Below are 16,873 nucleotides of genomic sequence, written 5' to 3' on the forward strand. Positions count from 1 at the left end.
ACTCTGGCCTGGTGGCAAGAAGCAGCATTGCAGTCCTGAAGGCACACAGTTCGAGGCCACCAGCTGCTCTGCGAGAGAAGGATGGGCAGTCTCCTCCTGTGTGATCAACTGCATCTGCAAACCCACAGGAGGGAATGCACAACAACAACAACAATAAATTAAACATACATACACATGTCAGAACCGCAGTCACTGTAAAAAGCCAAGGTTGTCTTAAATAGGAATCTTCAGACTGAGGAACACCTGTCCTGGCACCTCCCCAAGCCGTGCCTGGTATGTATGGGCATAGGTAGCCTCAACAGAATCAATGCTCACCCCTTCAAAATGTCTACTTCCCTTTCTTCACCTTAATCTCCCTGAGAAAGCACTGTATGTGAGGCTTTGTCCTTTTCCTCGTTCTCTGCCCTTTCCTGGATTTTGCTCTGTATGAAAAAAACTTCTGTGGCACCAGAAGTTTTTTTGCCCTCTTCTAATAAAAAAAATATCTTTTTATCTTCAAAGCTTCTTTTAATCAAAGGGCTTCAGGGTTTCCCTGTCTTATATTTTGGTACAAGCAAAACAAGGCATTGGAAAAGGGAGATTTGGTTCAGGGATGTAGGGCAAGGTTGAAGGAGCAAAGGCAGTTTTTAATAGGCTTGTTTTTCTCAAAGAATGTGTGGCTTCTGAGGGCCAGACCCGTGTTACCAGAGCAAAAGAGCCATTGGCACTAAGTACTGAAGGTGGCAGTGCCCAATTGCATGCAGGCATCTGTCTATCATCTGTCTATCTATCTATCTATCTATCTATCTATCTATCTATCTATCTATCTATCATCTATCATCTATCTATCCACCTACCTATCCATCCATCCATCTGCTTGCCCACCTACGCCTGCCCAAATATCTATTTGTATATTTATCAGAATTAGAAATAATAATTTTAGAATTAAAATAGCTGAGCTATGGTGGCCTAGTGGTGGTGAACTACAATCCCAAAAGCACATGGTTCAAATTCACCCACTGCTCCCTGGAAGGAGGATGGGCAATCTCCTCCTGTGTGAATCACTGTCCCTGAAAACTTGCTGCAGTGTCAGCTATGGGTCCATTCTAATTCAACAGTATCCCTATAACAACCTCATCCTAAATGAACTGAAGAATAGAATCAGCTATTTTGGGACAGGAATGAAGTCTGATTTGTCTGCCTTCATTGAGAATGACTTTCTAGCTGTTATATTCAAATATTTCTATAAATTAGATGAGTTTAATCTGAAGCTCCAAGGTTTTGATGAAAACAATGGTTAAAACTTGTTACAAGATTTTTTTTCAAATCCCAACTTTTGTCAAGAATATAAAGCTAGAACAACATTATTGTTGTTGTTATGTGCCATTAAGTCACTTGTGACTCATAGCGGAACTATGTACAACAGCCCTGAAACCTTCTCTATCCTGTGCCAACCTTATTGTCTTTGACACATCTACCCTCATTACTCCAGTCACTAAGTTAACCCATCTCATCAATGGTCTTCTTCTCTTGCACTGTCCCTCCAACCTTCTAAGCATGATGTCCCTCTCAAAGGACTGGTTCCTCTTTGCCACATGCACATGTCCAAAGTATGTCAGATGAAGCCTTAGAATCCTTACCTCCAAGGAGCGGCCTAGTTTCACCGTCTCTAGGATGAACCTGCTTGTTCTCCTGGCAGTCTGTGGTATATTCAGTACTCCAGCACCACAGATCAAAGGCATCAATTATCTTTCTATCATCCCTTGTCATTGTCCAGTTTTCTAACACATGGCAAGTAATTTCAAAGACTATGGCCTGGATCAGGGACATCTTAGTCTCCAGACTGACATCGTTGCTCTTCAGTACTCTGGAGCGGTCCCTAGCAGCATACATTCTGAATGTAATTTGTGTTTTGGTTTCCTGGCTGCTGGTACCAAGAGTGTTGATTGTGGAGCCAAGCAAACTAAAGTTGTTAAAAATCTCAATCTCTTCACGGTCTATCATGATGTTGCCTACTGGCCCAATGATGATAATCTTTGTTTTCCTGACATTGAGCTTCAATCTGTACTTAAGGCTGCAGTCTTTGACCTTCTGCATCAAGCACGTCAGGTCCTCCTCAGTTTCAGCAAGCAGGGTTGTGTCATCTGCCTAACACAGGTTGTTAATGAGTCTTCCTCCAATCCTGATGCCACATTTCTCTTCATAGTGCCCAGCCTCCTAGATGATCTGTTCTGCATATAGATTGAAAAGGTATGGAGATAGGACACATCCCTGGCATACACCCCTCTCAATTTTGACAATGCATTGTTTCCTTGCTCTGTTCTGATGACTGCTTCCTGGTCTAAGTATAAGCACAAAAAAGTGTTCTGGGATTCCTGTTCTTCTCAAAGTCAGCCACAGTTTGTTGTGATCCACATAGTCAAATGCCTTTGCATAGTCAATGAAACACAGATAGACATTCCTCTGGCACTCTCTGCTTTCAGCCAAGATGCATCTAACATTAGCTATAATATCCCTAGTACCATGGTCTCTTCGAAACCCAGCCTGCATTTTTGGCAGTTTTCTGTTGATGTGGTGTTCCAGTCGTTTTTGGATAATTTTCAACAGAATCTTGCTTGCATGGAATGTTAATGATATGGTTTGATAATTTCCGCACTCTGTTGGGTCACTCTTCTCTGGAATGGGAAGAAATATAGATCTCTTCCAGTCAGTTGACCAGGAAAAGGACATACTAACATTAATAACGTTATAATTTAATGGATTAACCAAAGTGCCCCTATGAGAAAGTATAACAGATATAATTAATAGTCATATGAGAAATCTTAGTTTAACTCATTATGGCATACTTCCCAGAAATTGAGAAAGTGAATGATTATGATGTTTCCCTTTGACAAAATTTAAGGAGAATCTAATTGAATTGTCAGCTGACAGATCATTCAAAATAATGCACAGTATGATTTTTAAGATTTTACTTGGAGAAATGTTTAAAATTCTTTAAAGTGTTTGGAAGAGTGTTATTGCTGTAAAAAAACTCCTTCCATTATCACGAAGCCTATGTACTTACAGCTAGAAAATGAAATATGGGCAGAACATAGATGCTAAAACGTCCTTAGTCTAACAACAAAAAATATTCATTTATTGACTGATTTTTTAAAAAGTCTCAACTCTAACACCAAAAATAATCCTAACTTACCTTACTGAGGGATTAACTTCAAGATCTTTTTTTTTGAGTGCTTTAAAAATTAAGAATATGTTAGTAAAATTTTATTAATTGTGTGATAATGCCAATTTAAAAAAATTTTAGCACTTGGATGATCATAAAATATTTTTAATTCTGTAATTTCAATTATTGTACATATTAGGCTGGAAATATGTTTGACATATTGACAAATGAGAGGGTATCCAGCCTATAAATATAGAAATATAGTAAAGCATATTGTGTTTATCTATTAATTATATGCCTAATTAGGTGATAGACAAATTCGAAGGTACATATGCTTTATTATATATTTAGTATCTGTGTGTATGTAGCTCTGGTAGCTTAGTGGTAAGGAATTGCACTGTCAATGCAAAGGCATGTGGTTTGAATCTACTAGCTATTCTACAGGAGAAAGATGGCAAGTGGAAATCTAAGTTTAAAAAGAAAATAAAAGTCAATTTAAAAACGAACAGCTCTCATTGAGTTAATTTCAAATCAAGAGGCCTATGTGCTTTAGAGGAGATGTGTATTCCATAGCATTTTCTTCTTTTAAAAAAAGGTTTTTATTAATGATTTTTAATGCAACATATATATAACTGCATATTCTTTCCATTGAATTTCCCCCCATTCATTTATTGTTGCACATTTTCCTCCCTGTCCAACCATCCCCCTAGTTCATTTTTCTCTTTGAAAAAAATTCTTTTATTGTTATACAATCCTCGCCCACCCTGAGTCCACAGTTCACTTTACTATGCATTTCTCTTTCTGTAATCTTGTCATGAAAATAATACCTAATCTTACATTTCTTCTGAACAGTTCTCTCCCTCATTCCATAGCGTTTTCAATGACTGATTTTTCAGAAGTAGATTGTCAGCCTTTTCTTCCCCTGAGATGCCTTTGGGTAGATTTGAACCTCCAACCTTTCAGTTAATAACCTGGCACATTAACCATTTGCACTCAGAGATTCCAAGGAGATCAGGCACATATTTAAAGTTGCCTCACACTTTTGTAGAGTGTAGCTGCAACTTGAGTGGGCTTTGATACGAGACAGCCTGATTTCAGGTCTTAACTCACTGAGGATATGACCTTGTCCGAGTTATTAGCATTTATATCTCAGTTCCTTTATCTGACCAAGGACAACCAGTTTGTCATTCTCTGGTGACTTATTATACCAGACTGAGCACTACCTTGGGAAAACTCTTTCATAGGGATTTGCTGGTAGTTGCCATTGTAGGATCAAGTGCGAGAGGAGGAAGTCACAGTGAATAAGGAGAGGGCTGGTAGCTGGACACTCTTCATGAGATGAATCTGCACAGTGGCTCAAACATGCTGGCAGTCAGTGAGGATGAAGCCGCACTGGGCAGTGTTTCATCCTGTTGTACACAAGGTTGCTTTGAATCAGAGCTGACTTGAAGACAGTTATCTGTCTGCTTTATGGACTCATGGAGCTGAGCTGGGGTGTACAGAGAGATGTGCAGTCGCTGTGCTGCTCATGGCAGATAGTGGTGTTAAACTTTCTCTCTTGTGCCTTTGTTCTCTTGACATATTTACGTCTGGGAACTTCTTCTGATCTGCGGTCCACACCTAATCTCTTGGCATATCCTAAGCCAATTGGCTATCATTAGCCTCCTACATAATGGTACATAACAACAAGAACAGCCTCCTACACAGTTATTTGTAGGTGTTAAAGCAATCTTGAAGGATATGTACATGTACAGCCAAGCACAATCAATAAGAGTGCATCTGAATTCCAAAATCAATCTCCATAATAGTCTATGTGTTTCCTACTGCCAAAGGGGCCCTTTAGAGTAGTGAGAGAAGATCTTCACCCTGAAACCCACAGCGTCCCTTTTCAGCAGGAAGTAGCTAAGAGAATACGCCGTCCCCTTTTCCTTATGACTCAGGGTGAAGTCTCTCTCAGGGAGGAGTGATAGGGAATGGCAAAGGATACACTGACAAAGAAGATTAATCAGAACTGGCTTTGACAAGCACTGTGGCATTTGGACAAGAACAAACTGGGAGGAGGGTAGAGAGAATAGTGCAACAATGAATGAGTGGAAGCCCAAAATCTCTGTAAATGTTTATGAAAATTAATAAAATATAATTATAGGAAAAAAAAAGAGAAAACAACAATAAAACATTTAGTGTGAAAAAAAAAAAAATAAAGCAACCTGAGAGTGATGGTAGGAGGCATGGGATGGTATTCCTCATCAACCCACCAGTGCTATGTTTCACTCTTTCAATCCAACTAGCCCATAATCTGGAGGGGCTTGGAGATTCTCTGGAGCTGAGGTTTTGAGGTCTGCCACGCAGGAGCTAACAATGGTTATTACATTTTTAAATTATTGGAAAAATATGTAGAATCATATTTTATGACACATGAAAATGATACAAAATTCAAATTTCATTGTCCATAAAGAAAATTGTATTCCTTTATGGAGAGATGAGTTATGAACTTTATCATCCCTAGTCACTTTTGCTTCCTAACTGCTTCCTTCATTGAAAAGAAAGCATTAGATCCTTTTCCGGTTCATACGCATGATGATCGGGAGTTCATATGTCTGTATGACATGTGTCACCTACTAACCTTGTTACGACAGAGGCACACTACCCTTCTGACATGGAAAAAAAAAGAAAATAAAGCATTAAAAATTAATATTGTATTTTATTACTAAATTGGCTGAATTTATTATTATTATATTATTTTTTGTCAATTTAAGAGAGAGAAGATTAGGGCATTTTTATGGGCCCCTAACTTCTTGCTGACCCTGAATTTAGAAATGTCCCTTGCCTTTAATGTATCATCTCTGGCTTAAGGTATCGTCTATGGCTACTTTTGCATCACCCAGCAGAGCTGGGTAGTTTCAACAAGGTTATATTGTGTACAAAGCTTAATACCTATACATTTGGTCCTTCCCTAAGGAGCTCCAGGGCTGCATTGCATTATATGTTGTGCTGCTAATAAAGGGGCTGGCAGTTCAAATCCACCAGGTCTTCCAAGGAAGGAAAATGTGCAGTCTCACAGCACAGGCATGTGAAAACTGGACAATGAGTTAAAAAACATAGAAGTAAGGCATTTGGACTGTTATGTTGGTGAAGGATAGTAACTGTGCTATGGACTGCCAGATGAACAAGCAACTTTGTCATAGAAGTACAGCCAGGCACTCCTTAGAAGTCAAGATAGCAAGATTTCTCACCTGCTTTGGACATGTTATCAGGAGGGACCAGTCCCTAGAGGAGGATATCACGATTGGCCAAGTGGAGGGTCATTAAGGAAGAATACATCAAGAAGGATTGACACAGAGGCTGCTACAGGGAGTTCAAACAGAGCCACAATTGTTAGAGTGATGCGGGATGGGGCAGTGCATGAGTCAGAACTGACTTGACGGCACCTAACAACAGCTTAGATTCACAATGAGCACCCTTGGTAACAGCAGTCAGGAAATAAGGACATGCATAGAGCACTGGGGAAATCTGCAGTTAGGGACCTTTCCAAATTATTGAGGATAATGATGTCAGATTGAGGACTAAAGTGTGTCTGATTCAGGTCATGGTCTTTGCAATCACTTGCTATGCATCTGAGAGCTGGACAATGAATAAGGATGACAAAAGAAGAACTGATGCCTTTGAGCTTTGGTATTGGAGAAGAGCACTGAACATCCCACTGACAGCCAAGAAAACAAATATGTCTTGGAGAGTGTATAGGCAGAGTGCTCTTTGAAAGCAAGAATGAGGAGGCTTCCCCTCACATACTTTGGGCATGTTGCTAGGAGCTGGGAAAGGGCAGTGAAGGACAGAAAGACCCTTGACAAGGTGGATTGAGATGGTGATGGCTGCAAAGGGCTGTAGTGTGTCAGGAAATATGAGGATGGCACAAGATAGAACAGGGTTCAGATCTTTTGTTCATAGGATCACTATGAGTTGTACTCGACTTGACGGCACCTAACAACAACAACAATGGCAATAACAGTCTTTGGTTTTAAAAATATTTCATTTCATACACAGGAATAATATAATTTATTTTGGAAGATACTTTGGTTTAATCCTCTCCTCATTAAAAAGTTATATATATATATCTTTTATTTGTTGTTTGGGTGAACATTTACTGGACTAATTAGTTTTCCATTCAATAATGTATTTTTATTGTTGTTTTTGTGACATTAGTTGCATTCTCCTCGATGAAATAACACTCTTCCATTCGATCCTTGGGTTTCCTAATTCCATGCATTCTTCTTTCCTGCCCTCTGAGCTTGGGCAAACACTGCTATTTGGATCTAGTAGAGTTGATTGTTCTGGGAGTTATGTGCCCCACAAGTTACTGTTCACGTTAAAAGTCTGTTGTTTGGTGGAAAGGTGATGCCTAGAGGTGGGTTGAGTTTAAAGGGTACCTAAGGGCTGTCTCCTCCACTTGATGACTTTCACCTAGGGAGAGGATAAAGGTCAGATTTCTTAGCAATCTTACTGATAAAACTTTGCTCTTCTGCATTATATAGGCATTTCCTTTCTTCTCTTCAATTGGGACACCCTCTGCCTCTAAGCTGTCATTAAATCCTACCGTATTCATCTTTTACATGCTGCCTCTGTGTGGACATTTCTCCTCTTTATCACCTCCACCTCTTCCTGGATGCTGCTGTGTTTTCCTAACTGGGTTCCCTGCGTCCTCTTGTCATGTCCATACCAAGGCCACAGTAATTTTTGCCAAATGCAAATCTGGCCATTTCATCTCTTTATTCAAATGTTTCAGTATCCTTCTCCATTGCTCTGAGCCAGAAGACCACCTCCACCATGCATGATTTTCCTGGACTCCCCTGCACTGCTCTTAGGTCTTCTTAGCCCTTTTCCTCCAGTTGTTCCCTGAGCTTCTGCAAACCTTCCAGAACTCTTTATGTGTCAGGCTGTCTTCCTTGGGGTCTTTGCACTTGATAATGTTTCCTCCACTCTCTTCTTTACTAAGCCAATGACTACACTTCCTATGGATGTCAATTTAGGGTTGTTTCCTCAGAGAAGCTGTCCCTGATCTTGCAGGATGAGGTCAGCTTCTGTTATTCTATTATCTGATAGAACAGAGCTCCTTTTCTTTGGAACAGCTTTGTGCTTACGTATGTTGAGATGTTGGATTCCATCTCAACCTTGAGAAAACAAAGATTCTCACCACAGGACCAACAGTCAACATTATGATAGATGGAGAAAGGATTAAAACTGTCAAGGATTTATCACATAACTATTTGTGTAAGAAATCCTTGATGCCCTCACAGACTGCAGTTTCTCTGAGACCAGGAACCATGTGAACTCAGTTCTTGCAGAGCTTCTGATGCATATAAACACAGGTCATTTTGTATAAGGATGGACACGTGAATGAACCTTACCATTCACCTCTTGCCCTATGGAAATCGTGCTTCTCTCCCAAGAACTTCACCCCACCGTGCTCTTTTTCCTCTGCCTCTTGGGGAGCTCGTAGGACTACTTCAGGGCCCCCTGCTCTGCTCCCTGATGCTCCCTGAGCTGAAGTGAAAATTTTGTTTCACCTTGTATTTTTTCCTACCATCCCACTTAGCATATTGTGGCAAATTTGTTTTTCTTCTCATCTGTGTTGCTTGATTAACTACGGGCTCCCTGTGTTTTTGGAACTAGCTCATAGCTGGAGCAGCATCCACTTTCTAAACAACATACCTCTGGAAACTCTATGAACTTTGAGAAATGACAATTGTTATAAAAGGCTTCAGGCCTTTTGTTCATAGGGTCGCTATGAGTCATGCTCAACTCAACAGCAATAAACAACATAGCTAACCTTCCAGTAAGTTATCAGAGATTATAAAGTGTATTGTAGGGGTGTAGTGTATTGCCAATCTTTCTCTTCAACTGGTGGAGTCTGCCTGCCTTTCAATTGGCAGCACAATTCTTTACTACTAGGCCACTTATATGGAGCTCTGGTAGCCTTGTGGCAAGAAGCTGTGCTGCAATCCTGAAGGCAAGTTTGAGGCCACCACGTGCTCCATGGGGGAAGGATGGGCAGTTTCCTCCCATGCAATTAACTGTCTCTGAAAACCCACTAGAGGGTCAGCTATGGGTTGGTTCTGAATCTATGGTACACAACAACAAAAATAACAGGCCACTTAGGGTTACCATTGAGAATAATGGGAATCCCAGAACACTTAATCATGCTAATCAGAAAACTTATTTGTGCACTTGCAAAATCAATGCATAGACCAAGAAACTATTGTACCAACAGAGCAAGGGAACACTGCATGGTTTAAAATCAGAAAGGGTGTGCATCAGAGTTGTATCCTTTTTTTCCATATCATATTCAATCTGTATGCTAAGCAAATGATTCACAAAGCCAGACTCTGTGAAGAAGAATGTGGCATCAAGATTAGAAGACTTGTCAACTACCTACATTATGTAGATGACACAACCTTGCTTGCTCAATGTGAGGAGGATATGAAACACTTGCTGCAGAAGATCAAAGACTACACAGACTTTAGTATGGATTACATCTCCAACATCAAGAAAACAAAGTTCTTTACCACATGACCAACAGTCAATATTATAATAGATGAAGAAAGGATTGAAGCTGTCAATGATTGTGTCTTATGTGGAACAATAATCAACATCCTTAATAGCAGCAGTCAGGAAATCAGGAGACATATTGCACTGGGCAAGCCTTATGTCAGGGACTTAAGAAGAATTGATGCATTTGAGTTGTGGTGCTGGAGAAGAGTACTTAATATCCCATGAACTGCCAAAAGAACAACAGATATATCTTGGAAAAGGTGAGGCCAGAGTGCTTCTTGGAGGTAAAGACAGTAAAGCTTTGTCTTTCATACTTTGGACATGTAGCTAGGGAAGGCTGTTCCTTGGAAATGGACACCATACTTGCTAAGATGCAGGGTCAGCAAAGGAGAAGAAGATCCCAATGAGATGGACTGACACAGTGACTTCAGCAATGGGCGCTAGTGTGTCAGAGATGACAGCACAGGATAGGATGGGGTTCAAGGTGATTGTTCATGGGGTCACTGAGAGTTGTACTTGACTTGATGGCATCTAACAACAACAACAACAACAAGTTCACCAGAGCACTAGGGAACTCTGGTGACCTACTGGTTAGAAGCTGTGCTGCAATCTCAAAGGCACACAGTTCGAATCTACCAGTTGCTCAGCGGTAGAAGGATGGGCAAGCTCCTCAGGTGTGATTAACTGCTTCTGAAAACCTACTGGAGGGTCAGCTATGGGTCAGTTTCCAGCTCAATGACACACACCAATAGGCCACCAGAGTTCACTGTGGGGCCCTCTGACTCCCCCTGGTACCTAATAAGGCATGTTGGGCCCTAGTACACAGAAAGAAAAAGGTGTTGAAGTGAATGTAATGATTTGTTTTTAAAGCACAAGACTGAATTGGCGTTCCTGCCACCTGGGGCTCTTCTTTCCTTTTCCTTCCTATCCCAGGCACACACTGAATCTATAAAATGCTTTAATGTGTTTCCTGAGGCTTGGCCAGGAGTGGTTTTCCCATGATCCCTCCTGCTACGGAGAATAAACATCCCGCTCCCTCCTGAAAGCACACCTGTAGACTTGAAGTGTGGCTCCTCGCAGGTAACCTGCGCTGATGATTCTTGTATGCAGAGCTAACTATTTATTTGTTTAATGTGTTTGACAGTGAGCTTAAAATATCCACACCATTTAGTATCTAGCAAAGGTCACATATTTCAACTTTAATGTACCAGAAATAGATGCATTTCTGACAGCTTATTAACTTAAAGAATTATGTTTTTGAGGACTTACCTAATTAAAGATTTTATTTAAATGTGTTAACATTTTATAAGTAACTTTTTAAAAACTTTTCTTATAGTGATCTGAGTGAAAATTTATAGGTGAGATTACAGATTGCATCTAGCTATTCATATATACTTTCTTTTATGACTCTGATTATAATCCCATTGTCATATCATGCTCTTCCCACCATCTTTCTCTGGTTCTTGTTTCCATTCATATTTCAGTCTCTTTTTACTTTCTGAGCCTTTGTTTCTGGGCAAATCCTGTCATTTTTATTTTTTCTTTTTTATTCTTTTTTTAAAATACTGTTTATTTGCAACATTCGTATACATTATTTTTCACACCAGACTTTCCCCTTTTGATCTTGTCTGCTGATTGCTCTAAGGACTGAGTACCTCCCTGGTGTAGTTGTCTACCTCTTAGGCTCATCTATTGTTTGGCTAAAAGTTGTACCACAGGGGTGAGTTCAGTTCAGGCTCCCAGGATGGCTAATGGGCATCGCCTCCATCAGACCAGTAAGCCTGACCATGTCTATGATTTTGCGTTTTGTTCCATTTTCTCTCCTTTTCTATCCAGGACCTCTCCTGTGATCCCTCTCTGAGATGTTAGCAGTGATAGCAGGGCACCATGTAATTCTCATCTCCGATTGTGGAAGCTGAGGTTCTTGAGGTTTATTTGCGCTGTGAAATAATAGTTTCCACATGCCTTTGACTTTCTCCACTCCTTCTTGCTCTAGATGTGGAGAGACAAATAGTTGCACCTTTGTTGACTGCTCACAAGCTTTTAAAATCCCGGCAATGTAGAATATAGAATATGGTCCTCAGGGACCATGTTATGCCAAATTGACCGTAAAATGTCCCGTGACTATTGTGCTGAGGTCCCATGACCAGGGACTCATCATCTTAAGACTGTGGTTAAGAAGTTGACATCCTTTTGCCCCCTGCTGGTTCTACATATACAAGGATGTATTTGCAGCACTTACAAACCCTCATGGATCATCTGCTAAATCTGTGCATGATCATACGTGTTGTTTCTTTTTACTTGCCCGTTTCTGGTCTTCTTACCTCTCTGCCTATGTCTCCATTGGTAGGTGGAGACTCTGTTATTACTGACACTGTAGGGTTGTGTGTAGGGTGTCTGTTACTGGATGATTTAACTTTACCTCATATACTTTGGACATGTTATTAGGAGAGGCTAATCATTGGACAGGGACATCATGCATGGGAAGGTGGAGGGACGGTGAAAGAGAGGAAGACCCTCGACCAGGTGGATTGACACAGTCATTGCAGTGATGAGCTCAAGTGTGTCAGAGATTGTGGGGATGGTCCAGGATAGGAGAGGGTTTAGGAGAGGGTTTAGTGCTATTGTTCATAGGGTCACTACGCAACAGCACCTAACAACAACACAATTATTGTTTCAACACGATTATGAGTATTTCTTGGGAGCTCTCATACCAGCTTATTTTATGTCAGATACAGCTGGATGATTCTAAAATTCATATGAGTTAGACCTCCCTCTCTCATTCCTCCCCTCTGGCTGTGGCCCATGGATCCCTGTTTCTGGGTGATCCACCTGCTGGTTCCCTCAGCCCTCAGACCCTGGCCTAGCAGCACCTCCTCTCCTTCCCTATTCACTCCCTCCCTCCAGCTCTACATCACACATGCTTCCAACTCCCCTTCCCTCAGCTCCTGCAGCCAGCTCTGAGGAGGCCATGGCCAGACCCTAAACCTTCAGTCCTGATCCCAGTTTACCTATATAGTCTACACTTCAGCTTGGAATTTAATGTCTATCCCCCTGGCCCTGCATCGCCATCCTAGGCACTATTGCCTCTATGCCCAGAGTCTCTGAAATGCCTTCTCAGCTTCCACTAGATTTACTCTAACAATTCTTTCAACTGACTCCTCCCTTCCTGCCATATATTGTTTCTATGTGTCTTATCTTCCTTTTACTGTGAAAGTACTTTAAGCATTTATCTTCCCATCCTTTCTTCCCTCCCCTACTCCCTTCTGCTAGTCCCTGAAGCAAGGCCACTTCAGTGATCAAAGCCACATTTCTCAGTGGATATTGCTGCCAAAGGGGTAAAAAGGTTCTCATGGGAGGTAGCCAATATAAGCTGTTGAAATATGTGTAGCCCCTCAAAGGACCACCCTACACAAGAGATATATATACTTTGTGTCTATGGCATTAAAATTCCTGAGAAAAGAATTAAGGGGGAAACATCTCAAAAGTCTCCTTATGGAGGATGATGATGAGAAAAAGATTGAGAAACTATCTACACTACAGTGGCAAGGAGGGATTCTGGAGGTATGATTAGAACCAGAATGAAACGGATGTTTAGAAGATAGCTGTACTAGCGCTGGTACATAATTAAAACCCAGTATGCGGTCATAATCGGGAGAAGGATGGGCAATTGCCTCCCATTACTGCTTCTGAAAACCCACTAGAGGGTCAGGGATGGGTCGGTTCTAACTCGATGGTACAGAACAACAACAATAATCATGTGGTCATAATAACCAGACTGATTTATTGTACACATACTATATGCAGGTACTATGCTGAGATTTCCCCACGTATCATGCCATTTAACCTTATGCACTTTGTGAGTAAAGTACTATTATTGTTGTCATTGTTGTTGTAAGCTATTGCTGAGTCCTCCCCTGTCTTATTATAACTCAGCCAACATGGAAACAAAATCCTGCCCCATCTCCGATGCCACCCCCTTATTGATCCACTCATCGGGTTTTCCTTGGCAGCTTTTCCCAAGTATATCATCAAGTCTTTGTTTCCTAGTCTGTCCTCATCAGGAAGCCCTGCTGGAATCCATTTAATATTATTGTAGCACACAAGCCCCCTGAGACAGCTGAGCATTAGATGTATTGGCCAGGACTCAAACTTGAGTCTCCCACACGGGAGGTAAGACATTTACCATTGAAGTGCCAATGCTTCCCATTATTGTTGCAGACAAGGAAACAGAGAGGCTCATATAATTGCTTAATAGTGAACTTGTGGTAATTGACTGGGACAGAATTTAAACATGACTTCAAAGTCCAGCACTGAGATGATAATGGGGAAATGACCCTTCTGCACAACCAGGTGAGGTCACTTGCTAGCAAGGAGCAAAAGGAGGAGACGTAGATGAATAAACCAGTGTGTATGAACCGAAGTAGCTCTGGACTGATGGTTGGTGTCCTGTGTACCCAGGGCCATGATGATGACCGCCTGTGATCTCTCAGCCATTACCAAGCCTTGGGAGGTGCAGAGCAAGGTAAGGACTGGGAGGAGGGGCGTAGTGCTAGTGACGCCGAGAAACAAGGCTTTGACCGCCAGCCCCAGACCCAGTCTGGCTTTTTTGCATCTTTCTCTGGAAAGACTTGAGTATCACTTTAGGATCTCTCCCGTGATGACACTGAAGTGGAGGTGGGACTGGTCAGGGAAGGGTGGAGTGTGCATATTTTTTTCCTTCATTGACAATACAGGTGGGTGGGTGTAGGGGTAGCAGGATTGGGATTGGAGCTTTGACTGTGCAGTTCTGTCTCTTGCAGGTAGCTTTGCTGGTTGCTGCCGAATTCTGGGAACAAGGTGACCTGGAGCGCTCAGTGCTGCAACAGAATCCCATCGTGAGTAAGAGAGGGGATGCCAGGTGGATGTTAGGGGTGTTTGTGACCTCATTCTGACACACAGACACGACCCTCTGATGTAGAGATGTGTGACCTTTCTCAATGCAGTGGCCCTCAAAGTTCTTCTCAAGGAAGTTCTTCAGAACAGCATCAACCTCAGCCCTTGGGAAGATATTAGAGTTGCAAATGTATAGGTCCCACCTGCTGAGCCCGAAAGTCTGGGGATGAGGCCCAGCTAAGCCCATTTAATAAGTGTTCCTGGAGTTTGCGAATCTGCCCTAATGCCCGTGTATGTTCTCAGCTCACTTTGTGTGGAGGCTGGCTGTCGTTATCAGCTCTATCAAGGTGGTGACACACTCTGTACAGCAGAATGAAACACTGCCATTGTCACAATCATGGCCCTGTCTGAGTCCATTGTTACAGTTTCTTTGTCAAGTCATCTTCTGAAGGGTCTGCTTCTTTTCTGCTGACCCTTTACTTAACCAACCTTGATGTCCTCTCCAGGGACTGGCCTCTTCTGATAATACGCCCAAACTACATGTAAAGCAATCTCGCCTCCCTTACTCCTAAGGAACTTTCAGCTGTATTTTGTCCAAGACAGATTAGTTGTCCTGCTAGTACAAGAATACTTACTCCCCCCCCCATACCATAATGCTGCAGGTCTGTGATGTGAACATGAATAGTAAAGGCCTGCATTTTTCCTGTCTTTTTAAACTTTAAGAATGCATAATTGTGGGGAGCTCTGGTGGCCTAGTGGCAAGAAGCTGCACTGCAATCCCAGAGGTGCACGGTTCAAATCCACCAGATGCTCTGCCGGGAAAGGAGGGACAATCTCCCCCGTACCAGTCAGATCTGATTTGACGGTACACACACACACAAAATAATAATAATAAAAATCTTAAAAAAAAAGAATGCATAATTGTAATTTTATGAACTCCGTGCATTCATCAGCCAGATTCAACAATTAAGAAGAGTCAGTTTGTCATTCTTGAGTTCTCAACTCTTTTTTGGCTTGCATATGAGAATGCAGTTCCCAGACATATAATTTCTCCCATCAATAATTTAGCAAATATCTGTAGGGGAGAAGAATTTAAAATGCACAAATACACACGTATACAGCCTTAATACTTTTGGCATACTAGAGAGTGAACCAAAATTCTTTAATCTTGTTTCATATCTACTCTGTTCCTTTTCCTTGATTAAGAGGTGCAACTGAGTTGATTTATTAAAATCAAGGTCACATCGCCTCTGGTCCTTATGTCTCTCAAGTCTATTTTATCTGGTTAATGATGGCCCCTGGGTTTGGGAGGGAGGGATTATCTGTTGAAGAGACTGAGTCTTCGGCTGCCCAGAGTCTTGCACATCCTTCATTTGGCTTATCGCACCCACCTGGTGCCATTTAATATGTTCCTCTATGCCCGGCATTTCCTGCAGATTCAATGAGTTCTGCCAGTCACATCTGCAGACTCAATGAATTTGGGTTTAGATTATTATGATATTTTTTTTTATCAAGAAGATTTCATAGGTAGAGTGGAGCCCCTCCTCTGGCATCCTGTCAGGAGGGGCCTAGGCCACTTAACTCTTTCTCTCCCCTGACAGCCCATGATGGACAGAAACAAGGCTGATGAACTCCCAAAGCTTCAGGTCGGCTTCATTGACTTTGTTTGCACCTTTGTCTACAAGGTAGGACTTTCTCCTCCCGCGCCCGCCCCTCGCTTCCCTCTTTCCTTTTTCAGAGTCAACATGTCATTGATAAACCTGGGATTCCTAAACCAGCATCAGGAATACTTAACTCTGGCGAGCGACCAGTGGGTGATACTTTACACAGTGTTTCTTGTCTCTGATGGCAATTAACCCCCAAAACAGCTCTATGGGACCTTGTTTACTGCATCTTGTGACTGTACTACCTCAAGCTTACAGTTTGGCATTTGACACACCTAACTGCTGAAGCTGGAGATAGAATGATTGAATTTTGCACAATGACCTATTCATTGAAAATACGTTTTATAAGAAACATAAACGCAGGTTATACACATGGATTTCACCTGATGGTATGCATAGGAATCAGATCTATTATGTCTGTGGAAGAAACCACTGGAGAAGCTCAATATCAGATGTGAAAACAAAGCCAGGAGCTGATTGTGGAACAGACCACCACCTACTAATATGCAAGTTCAAGCTGAAGCTGAGGAAAATTAAACCGAATCCACAGGAGCCAAAATATGACTTTAATTTCATACCACCTGAATTTCAGAATCATCTCAGGAACAGGTTTGAGGCCTTGAACACTAATGAGCGAAGACCAGAT

At 41.6% G+C, this 16,873-nt stretch overlaps 1 protein-coding gene across 2 annotated transcripts in view; it reads left to right on the top strand.

The window, feature by feature from the left end:
- The window catches only part of PDE6A (phosphodiesterase 6A, cGMP-specific, rod, alpha), a 121,973-nt gene that overhangs the window by 94,579 nt on the left and 10,521 nt on the right, over positions 1 to 16,873 (top strand). For both annotated transcript variants that reach the window (XM_006893703.1, XM_006893704.1), the window contains 3 exons: positions 14,150 to 14,213; positions 14,491 to 14,565; positions 16,165 to 16,248. In XM_006893703.1, coding sequence (XP_006893765.1) covers positions 14,150 to 14,213; positions 14,491 to 14,565; positions 16,165 to 16,248 — 223 coding nt within the window. The remainder of the gene's footprint in view (positions 1 to 14,149; positions 14,214 to 14,490; positions 14,566 to 16,164; positions 16,249 to 16,873) is intronic.

This window comes from Elephantulus edwardii, unplaced genomic scaffold, assembly GCF_000299155.1.
Source record: "Elephantulus edwardii isolate Elephantulus edwardi_28Jun2011 unplaced genomic scaffold, EleEdw1.0 scaffold00130, whole genome shotgun sequence".
NCBI classification, from domain to species: Eukaryota; Metazoa; Chordata; class Mammalia; order Macroscelidea; family Macroscelididae; genus Elephantulus; species Elephantulus edwardii.